This window comes from Limulus polyphemus, unplaced genomic scaffold (assembly GCF_000517525.1).
Source record: "Limulus polyphemus unplaced genomic scaffold, Limulus_polyphemus-2.1.2 Scaffold302, whole genome shotgun sequence".
Classification (NCBI taxonomy): Eukaryota; Metazoa; Arthropoda; class Merostomata; order Xiphosura; family Limulidae; genus Limulus; species Limulus polyphemus.
In genome coordinates this window covers 680,758-691,895 of record NW_013665912.1, presented here as the reverse complement: position 1 = coordinate 691,895, position 11,138 = coordinate 680,758, and the positions used below count along the sequence as shown (strand labels likewise).

The 11,138-nt window shown below is 34.1% G+C and overlaps 1 protein-coding gene across 4 annotated transcripts in view; it reads right to left on the bottom strand.

Moving 5' to 3' along the window:
* The window catches only part of LOC106457197 (dol-P-Man:Man(7)GlcNAc(2)-PP-Dol alpha-1,6-mannosyltransferase-like), a 28,448-nt gene extending 18,721 nt beyond the window's left edge, over positions 1-9,727 (bottom strand). For 2 of the 4 annotated variants that reach the window (XM_013916589.2, XM_022383040.1), the window contains exons 1-3: positions 9,612-9,727; positions 6,908-7,038; positions 4,830-4,962 (exon numbers count right to left, since the gene is read on the bottom strand). In XM_013916589.2, the coding sequence (XP_013772043.2) occupies positions 4,830-4,962; positions 6,908-7,038; positions 9,612-9,615 (268 nt within the window). In that variant the 5' untranslated portion in view covers positions 9,616-9,727. Of the gene's footprint in view, positions 1-4,829; positions 4,963-6,907; positions 7,039-7,563; positions 7,739-9,611 lie in introns of all 4 variants that reach the window. The other 2 variants (XM_022383038.1, XM_022383039.1) reach the window with 2 other exon arrangements.
* Positions 9,728-11,138: the final 1,411 nt, after the last annotated feature.

Below are 11,138 nucleotides of genomic sequence, written 5' to 3'. Positions count from 1 at the left end.
CAAGCCTGTCTCAGGGGCACTAGTTAGTTATCAATGAAAAAAAAAACAAATACTATTGTTTCCAAAAGTTTGGGTGTATTAAATGTCAGAGTAATAAGTACAACAATGGGCAACAAACATTAAGCAAATAAACCTCAAGGTCAAAGGCACTAAAATAAGCTTTATTTCTTGGTCCATCGTTTATTTATTAATTTTTACTTTTTGCAGGTGGTTAACGGGTTGGCCAGAACCATCTCACAAGTCACCAACTGATCAACACAGATGTAAACTTACTATCACTTCAGTAGAATCAGAAACATTTTGTAAGATAACCTTTAGAATGATAAAAAAAAAAGGATGAGCCATGAATGATATTATGTTGGAAAACATTTCAATTTCTGTGCCCAAGAGTAGTTCCACATTGATGGACCCATGTCTACCATTCATTAGTGTTTTGCAATTAGTGGTTTTTGTTAACTGATTAGTCAACAGTCCCATTAATTAGTTACATTCACTTGTTTGGCTTATATAGTGTTCCTCAAACCATAAAACATGGTGTGTATAAACAAAAGAAAATATTGGTGGTGGGTGCTGCCAACCAGTTGCCTTTACTGTAACCAGTAGTTCAAAATAAAAGGAAAAGTTTGCAACCAGTTGCCTTCTCTGGAATAATTGATTCTGATGGATGAAACAGAGAAAATTTCTGGGGGATATTACAAGTGGAATGTGCAAAAAAAGCATCCAATACATTGATTTTGGTTATCCACAGACTGAGTAAAAGGACCATTGGAGAGAAAAGAAACTCTCCATCTGAAACTGTGGGATGACTAGTAACCAGTTGAGAGATGACAAGTCTATAACTGGATGCCAGTTCCCAGTCTTCTTGAGGACCACAAAGAAATAAAAGTAACATCCCACAGTACGAGTAAATACTCTCTCAATGGCTTTTTGGCCAAGAGATCTGAGACTGCATCCTCAAGTCACTGAAGATAAACTGGGTTGAAGAGAGAGGAGAAAAGGAAACAGGAAAAGAGGGGGAAGTGAAGTGAAGAGATAAGACATATGTGAGAACCTGGAAAACCCATCTGTCAGCCCAAAATGGAGACCAAAGGCTGGCAAAGCGAAACAGATGGATGCCCACTGGGCCAGACCTAATAGTAGTTATCAACAAGACACAAGAGAACCCTGATGTCACAAAGTAGAAGGATTAGAAGAAAATGAAGAAGACAAAGAAACAGGAATAGGCAAGAGATACATGGATTGAGCAAGGCCTAAGAACACGAACTGTAGGACGAGGTTAAAAAAGACAAGAAACCAAAGAACACAACAAGGACTGATGCCAGGCTGTCTCAGCCCAGTCTACAGAGAGTTAAGAACACCACCAAAGAACAATTGATCAACACAGATGTAAACATACTATCACTTCAGTAGAAATATTTTGTAAGATATCCTCAAGAATGAAAAGAAAAAAAAAGGATGAGTCCTGAATGATATTACGTTGGAAAACATTTCAATATCTGTGCCTGAGAATAGTTCCACAATGATAGACCCATGTCTAACATTCATTAGTGTTGTGCAATTAGTGGTTTTTGCTAACTAATTAGTCAACAGTCCCATTAATTGTTTACATTAACTTAATTGGTTTGGACAGTGTTCCTCAAACCATAAAACATGGTGTGTACAAACAAAATAAGAGTACTGGTGGTACATGGATTGAGCAAGGCCTAAAAACAGGAACAGAAGGATAAGGTTAAGAAAGACAAGAAACCAAAGTATACAACAAGGAATGATGACAGGCTGCCTCGGCCCAGTCTACAGAGAGTCAAGAACACCACCAAAGACCCCTGAGTAAAGAAAAGGAGGCCGATAAAGAATACAGAGATAAGTGTGAGGTAGAAGAACATTAATTAAATTAGCATCCCAACCCAACAAATCCCAAGAGCAGATGAACTAAGTAAGAAGGGATAGAGAAGAAGAAGTATGGGCTAAAATGGTGAAAAGAAGATAATGAACTTCTCCAGAAAACCCTTCCAGAGCACAATGTAGTGCCTCCAAAATAAGATGAAGTGATGAGAGTTAAAACAGGAGGGTGGTAAGAAGGAGATGAAAGTGTGAAAACTGGACACTAGAAAGTGAAATAGAAGTCAAGGGGTCCACCCTCCCACAAGCAGGTAAAAGAATCCAATGACTAGAAACCCAGGAATGGAAAATAAGAATGGATGTAAGCCAGGACAAAAGAGTCAGTTAGGCAAAGAGGGTGAGGCATGCGAGTACAGATGTGCAGTTGTTCAAGACCAGTAATAGAGAAGAGACAACCCTGAGGTCACAAAGTGGAAGGATGGGAAGAAGAAAACCAGAACAATGGCCATCACATCTTATAACTCAAAATGACATTGGAGAAAGAAAATAACATACCCGCAAAATAATGACAAGAAAGAGACTAGAGTTGGTGAGGTAAATGAAAATGAGTCTACCATAATATCAGGCAAAGGAAGGAAGACAAAGTAATCTTGGGTATGGGTTTTGTGTTGCAAAGAACAGGAGGAATCAAATGACACTGGAAAAAGAAAAGAACAAAGTGTGTGTGGATAATACAGCTCAATAACATACAAGCTTTCATCAGAAAACCAGGTAAAGCATAGATACTGAAAGTGAGTGCCTCTCTTTAGTGGTTGATGTAAAAAACAACTGTAGAAATGTTGGAATGGTTCATCATAAGCCAAAAAAACTGCAGACATGACCAGAATGTTGAAAAGGAGAGATTGCTTCTCTGGAGACCAGACCTTGGACAGAGTGAAGGTTTTAAAAACTGTCCCTTCTGTGAAGAAGGTGAAGACAAAGAGGGTAATAAATAGAATGTGGAGTACAAAAAATGGGGACAGACTTTAAGAAAGAACTTGCACAATCCAAGAGTTGCCAGTGAAAGAAGACTATAGGTGTGCAGTGGGGTACCATAGATTCTAGAACCAAGAATTGGTTCCAAAGTAGAGTTATTGCAGAGTTATAAACAATAGAAAGAGGAACAGGTGAGAGGGTAGCTCTACAGGACTACAGAGTTGAGTAACCAACAGAGGTGTCTGTGGTATAGTGAGATGAGAAATCATGGAATTTAAGAAAATAGTTGACAAGCAACCCTAGCCCAAGAATGCAAGGAATTGGGAACATCCAATTGATGCAGTTAGAAAAAAGGACAAGACTTAGATTAAGGAGAGAACAAAAAGGGAGGTGAACACCTGAAAAGACAGTATACAGACAGAGGAGGTGCTGAGAACAAAGAAACCAAGTCAAAAACAGATTAATAGAGGAAATAGAAATCAAAAGAGCAAACAAAAATATTTGGGGTTGCAACAAAAAATCAAAGTGAGGAGGTGAAGATTATAGATATAGCAGAGGAAAAAAGATAAGAAAGAAAAAGACAAACAGATTCCAGGAAAGAAAGACAAAGAAAGAAAAAGAGGTGCACCAGAAGCAGACAGAATGGACACAAGAGATTGAGGTTCAAGAAGGATCATGACCTTAGGCCATAGTAAAAGAGTAAAGAAGATGAGAAGGACAAGGAAGACATTGATCAATGTCAAGTTGGGACCGAAGAAGGTTCATGAAGTAGAGCAACACAAGAGTCATTATGATATACAGGTGAAAGAAAGTCACATACCTAAGTTATGAGTTTAGCAAACAGGAAAGGAAGTACCTGTTCCTCGTTAGGGAAAGAAGAGCCAGAAACAAAGGAGAGAAGTGAAAGGTTTGGACAAAATAATCTACAAGCAAGACAGGCTCCACAAAAAACAATGAAACAGAATGACAAAGTGCCTGAACTGGAGAAGAAAAGGCAGAAGGAAACCAACCCCAAAGCACAATAACAGTAATATGTTTGAAAAACATCAACAGTGAACATGGGGTCATACCAAGGTTCATATCAGCCCTACAAGATTGTGGTTATTTAGTAATTCCACAAATTTTATAATACCTTTCCACTAATTGAAATCTAGACTTGTGACATGTCACACATTTGCTCTAATAAGTGAGATAAAGGGATTACAACTGAATATCAGCTCCACAAACAGATAAAGTGCCTTTGATCACCACTGACTCAGTTGGAAAAAAATGTCTGAAAAAGAATGTTTAAGCCTTTAGTTTTTTGTTTAGGCATTATTTGTTGTAAATAGCACAAAGAAGAAATGTGGTGGTGAGAGAGTGGGATACCACACTAGTAGCTAGGTCTGATTTGCAAGTGGGGCATTTCATTACTCTTGACCTGTAAGAAATAATACGGTAAATACAAAGACTAAACAGTTCTGTGAAAGGCATATTCATGCTTTCTGTATGAATAAGGATGTCTGTTTTATTTGTAACTTTGTATATTTGTGTTTCCTTTACTATCTGATTTCATTGCAACTCTCTGCATAACATTTTTGGAACCTATATATTTTTGCAGATACTTGAATTCTTTCTGGAAGATATCAGTAAACTTGAATATAACATTCCAGTATTGAAATAGTGTAGTAATTATAATTCTTTTTTCAAACAAACATCTATTTATGGATTATTTGCTTTTTTTTCCTTAATATAAATATCTATCATGCTCTTCAAAAATGATATATTTTTTGATATAAACAAAACTTTCTCATGTGTACATATAATAAAGTACCATCATAAACTTACAACATCAAAGGATATGTAATTCCTATGCAGAACTGAAACTGAAGCAAATGCCAACTACTTTCAGATGACTAGTTAGACTCAGAGTTCATAAATGTCAGAATGCTCGGTCTGATTACTAGCCTAAAAACATGAGTAATATCCAATTACTAAATTCATATAACATATATTTAGAAAGAGACTGAACTCACCAACATACTGTGACAGAAATTTGCTTGCTCCAAAAACACTGTTGATGACTATGAACGGTGCTGATAAAACCGTCACAAATATAGGTCCCAAGAATGTTCGTGGAACAACCCCTGGAAACTCTAGGTGATCGTACTAATTGTGAGCAGAGGAAAAAATATTTATCAGACATATGAATTTTTTTTTTATTTTCAATAATATACTTTAGGAAAAAAGTGACCTCTATTTTTCATAGAAAAACATTTTGTAGAAAGAAAAAAAAAAACTTATAAAAGAAGAGTAGTTTCCTGACTATGTAGTTATGCCTTACAGATGTTATGGTTTGAAAGTGCATGTTACATAAATAAAAGTGTATGAAAATTCAAATATGAAACATAGTTTCACACAACTCTAAAATGACAGGTTCATTTTTACATACAAAAATACACATGGTATTGTTTAATTACTAATATCTCACTCATTTCTTATCATATTAACATTTTCCCCACCTCAAAAATGTATTTAAATAGATACTCACCTCCCAACAGAACAGACAGCTAATACCTTGCACCACTCTTTGAAGCAATCGTCATTAGACTATAGCCCTCCACCTACAGGAGAGCAACACATCCTCCATGCATATTACTGCTTTTGAGCACATTGTGTATATCAAAAGCTTACTGTTGGTAAGGCAAAACAGACACATCAAAGGTGAGGAGGAAGGGTGGATGGCTCTGTGGAAGAGTAAGCATCTATCTGAAACAAAGAAGCAACTGAACTGAGCAATAGGCTGAAGAAAAAAAATGGGGCAGCCTCAAGAACAGGTTATTGCAACTTTCCCCAGTAAAGCTGTCAGAGTAGTGATGCAAAGCCTCAGAAGATCCATGAAATGAAATTCATAGAAAGTATTAACATTTTTTAATATATGAAATCATTGTTTTTTTCTCAGTAGGTCTGGTATGTCCATAGTACTTATACCATTTTCATTTTTGTATTGACAATAGAGAGACTAATTACCAGGTTCTCCTGATACCCTATTACTGAATGAATGACAATGGGGAATATTTCTGTCAAACAAACCATATCATAAACTCTGGGACATGTGTTCCAAAGTCTCATAGTATGATTAAGAAATGAAATTAAAGTATATATGAAAATATAATAACTTATATCAGAATCTCTGACTAATATTAATTTTAAAATTTATATCTTTCATCCTCGGAATCAAGAAACTGGTAAATGTTAACAAAAAGTTGAAAATAATTAGCACAAAAGTCCATAATTCTTAGTAATAAAAAAAAAGAACATGACTGAACACTGCAGTGCCAAGGAAAATAATGAGCTTTTGATACACACACAGAACTAAAAAAAAGCACTGTGCATGAAGAAGTAGTGTCACCCTCCTACTGATAGAAGGTATTGTCTAAAGCTTATTGGATCACAGACTGTAGCAGCAAACATTATCACAAGTAGGAGTTGAAGCTTTTTTCAGAGGCTTGGCACATGCTCAAAAAAATTTTTGACAGTGGCATGAGATATTAGCCATTTGTTCCATTGATAGGTGAGTAGTATTTCTGAAATTAAATTTCTTTTAGAGATAATTGCTAGAAATATTTCATAGACTATTAGGTTCTCAAATTGTAAAACGAATTATGTAAAATAATTATTTGTGCATATATTTCCAACATTTGCAAATTAATATGCAATGTTATGTTTTTTCAATTAATTATTAAATTACTAATCCTACTGATACCCATTTTTCAGAACATTTTCTTACTAACACATTTGTTACATAGTGTATCCTGTATATGTGCCTGTGGCAGTGAAAGAGATAAAAACAAACTAAATTAAAAATTTAGTTGCTGAAAATTATTTTAAATTTAGATTTTACATTGCTTTGCACATATTTGTGTATGTATTTATGTATACATACACACACTTGTGTGCAAAGCTATTTTCAAGAAAGAAAATTGTATCAAGATAGCAGTAAAAGAAACAATGAAATTAGCATAGCTGTATTTTAACAACTGTACAATTATAGATAAATCTAGCAAAACTGCCATAAGAAAAACTTAAACCACAAATAACAGCCTATACGTACTTGAGATATGTTAAACCTATGGTAGAGGAGATCATGCATTGCTTGTAGGTTGAAACTTTCTTCTACTTTAGTAAATGGACATACCACCAGGTGAATAGAAGCTATTATCACCAAGATCCACTCCATGATGTCTTGGGAGTTAGAAAAAATATATAATTTCCAATTAGTCACTCAAATAAATCATATTTATGGTGAAATGTTCTTACTTGAAACAAACTTATTTTCAGGTAGTTGATGGTTAATACGATCTCAGTTTCTGAGAGCACAATTTCTTTAACTGAAGTCAAAAATGTAATTATTTGGTTACTTACTTAAGCCATAGCTCCTACTCAGTTGTAAATCAAAAGTATACTATCATATGTGTAAAATTTTCCAGCACTGTTACTGATAACCTAGTTTCACTAATAGTATCTATCATGTTTTGATTTCATGTTTTTCATATATTAAACTCAGCTTGTAAACAAAGTACTTGTATATATGGCTTTGTAGAAACTTTGAATAAAAGGCAGATTTTGCAAACATATTTAGGCTAACACCTTTGATAATATCTCTCATGTGAGAAACTGAAATCTTAAATTATTTGTGTAATGTAATAGAAGTAATAACCCAAATGAATAAATATTTTTTTAAACCTTACTAAAGACACAGGTTTTTACCTCAAAAACAGTTACCAGTCTGGTAATCATGATGTTTTCCTCCGAGTTTCTTACTCATTCTTCGTACATGAATTTATAGTTGGGCAAGTAGATGATTTATGTCAGATCTGTCCAACTTCAAACTAGTGAGGGCTGGATTGCTAATTAACAATCTAGAATCCAAAATTCTATAATCCTAGTTGAATATCAGAACATATAATGTCTGTCCACCATTCCCAAGATATCACATTTTGACAGATAGGAAGATATACAAGTAATATAAGAATAATACTTGGCCACTTTAAAACAAGAAATAAGTGATACCTTTTAATTTATAAATTTAAGTTCTACCTAAAGGATCCATACAATGCTTGCAAGCCTGATGCAGCCCTCCAGTTAAACAGTCCTAATTTATATTATAAATGCAAACTTTGTAATTTACCGATTGTTATATCTACAAAATCAATGCTACATCAATAGGAAATTGGTTATTACAAGAAAATAAATATTCACTCAAATACTTGAGCATGGATAGTGAGGCAAGTGGTTGTTTTGAAGTTTGTGGATAGGTCAGTCTAAACGAACTAACAGATCCTTTGTTGTTCTTATAATTATAATATGTACATGTCCTCTAACCCTAAACACATTCGTTTATCCTAGAAGGTTGCCTTCAATGATCCAATTAGCATTCTGTCCTACACTTGTTTCTCTGTTGTGGTTTTTTAAGTTTTCCATTTTCTAAATTAATACTTGCACTTACATTTTTATACTACTTATTAGTAGCCATTATTCCCATTTTCACATTCTAATCAAAGGATAACATATAAGCTTGTTGATACAGATTATATGTGAATATTAAAAAAGAAAAGTCAAAATGAGATGTTTGACAAACCTTGTAAGTTCTAATAGTTTTAAATAATTGTGTGAAAATTATAGTATAAAATGATAGAAGCAGTAGTTCTTATGGTTATATCCAATAAAAGATATTGGAACCTTGAAAATATTTAAATGTAATGTAATATTATCATTAATATTTTAGCATGTATGATGATATAATCATGGGTGTTCGCATATATTTTTGCAGGGGGGGGCAAAGTCAAAATCAAAGATGATGGATTAACCTTCAAAGTTTTGCCATTAAAGTCAAGAGAATAGGCAAGCTCCCACAGCTAGATTTGATGAGTTTAATATTTGTAAGGTTAGTTTAAGCCATGCTGCAGACTTGCAACTATATATAATCCATAATAGTAAATTCTGGTTGACCCCAAACATGCTGTCTCATGGCATGTCTGCAAGACTGCATCAGTCTCTTTGATAACCTGCTGCCGGTATTACCAGCAGGTGGCAACAAGTTGACCCCAATCATTCTTTGTCAGGGCTCAGGAGTTATCGGCAAGACCATGTTGGTCTATTTGATAACCTGAGTGAGAATTGCCATGTCCAATATCCAAGAAGCCGCTATGGCAGCAACGTTTTTTAATATTTAGCTACAGTGTAGGTATCTAGAGATTTTAAGTAAAGTTGCTGACAAACCTGGCAGCTTTTATTCAAATTGAAAATTAATTTTAAAAAGTAGTGTGAAATTGGTGAAATGAATAAAAACATGTAAATTTATATATACATGCTGAATTAATATAGAAAAGATTGTTTCTCATTAACAACTGAAAAGTATCTTTCGAAAAAGTTCCGTCTTATTTTGGATACACTTTCTAAAAAGTAATGTTTTACTTTTCCAGTCAGTGTCAATAACAGATACTTATAATATACTACGTCTAAAATACAATTTAAATCTAAAGTTAAATTATGCTTCATATTATCACTATTTATACTAATTACAGTTTACAGAAATAAATACTAAATACATTATAAAGTAAATTATACATTTAGTTTTATACTGAAAATCATACTTATAAGTTACACTTGTAGTAAATAAAATTGTAACAACATGCATTTCGCTTTTTTTATTCAGTGCCAATAAAAGTAGGATTTTAAAACTAGCGCCGGTGTATTGTCAGTATTGGAAAAGTGGAACTTAACATGATCAAATACATTCAAAATGGAATACTTACTCATTAAACACCAATACCGATATCGTATTAGATTATATTCCTCGGTAGTTTGCAGTACTAACAATACAAATTACACACACCACAACAAATCTTAAATTTCTGAATTTATGTTTCGCTATAAAGGTTACCGCTAGAGAGCACTTTGGTAAATATATGCTTATATATTAAATAATTCAAGTATTCGTGTATGAAAAGGTAAATATAATATGAATAAAGAAAAATGTGAATAACTTTTTCCACATAGAAATAAAAGATATATTATTTCAAAAGAACTCATCAGTATCACTGTGTGCCAAACTCTTTATTCTTAATCGAAAATTGTCTCTCTATATCTATAATGTTGTAAATAGTGAGGTAATTCGAGAAAATGTTAAATTAACAACTTAATGGCATGACCTTCGAGTTTATTGCAAGTAAGAAATATGTAAATACACTACGTTTCATTAGGTTGACCTGATATCTTCAAGTGGTTCTTATAATTGTTTTATCAGGTTGACTGACATCTTCAGATGACTGACATAATTATCTTAAGTCAATCACCTGAAGATTTCAAATCAACCTAGTGAAATATAGTGTTACGACATCGAGGTCACGTGACTAGTATCACGCCACGTCATTCTTGAACTTTCACGTCTTTTCCTTAAATCTCGTGATCTTTCTAGATATAGTGAAGTCTTGTATATATAAGACCGGCCACGAAGCAACGGGGAGGTAGTGAGTAATTGAACTGCAGTCAGAGAGTGTGTAATTGAATTGAGTATTGTTGAAGTCGAGAACGTGAGACGTTTGTTATAGCGCCACTGTTGAAATTAAGTGTATCGCAAAGCTGTATTGAGAAAGAATAAACTAGTTTTATTTAAGAAAAGACTTGTATCGCTAAAGTTTCTTCTGAAAGAATTTTTACGGAAAATTAACAAACGAACAGAGACGTAACAAATTGGTGTCAGAAGCGGGATAAAAAAAAAGAAGATGGAAACGAGAGGTGGCAAATCAAACTACAGCTTAGCAGATTTGATGGCAGCAATACAAGAACAGCAAAATAAGCAAGGAGAACAAGAAGATAAACAAGAAAAGATATTACAGCAGTTGTTGGAGGAAAAAGAAAAGAAACAAGAAGAGAAGTTACAGCAGTGGCAAGAAAACCTGCAACAGTGGCAGCTCAAACAGCAAAGTAAACAAGAAGAGAGATTACAGCAGTGGCAAGAAAACCTGCAACAGTGGCAGCTCGAACAGCAAAATAAACAACAAGAGAGATTACAGCAGTGGCAAGAAAACCTGCAACAGTGGCAGCTCGAACAGCAAAATAAACAAGAAGAGAGGCTACAGCAGTGGTTGGAGGAGAAAGAAAATAAACAAGGAAACAGGGAGAAAGTCTCCAACAGTTGCAGGAAAGTCAGCAGCAACTACAGGAAAGTCAACAACAGTGGAAAAAAGTACAAATGGAAAACATTAGTAACTTTCAAAGCGAATTAAATACATTAAAGGATGGTCTATTGTCTTTCACACAAAGAGGATACATTAACCATC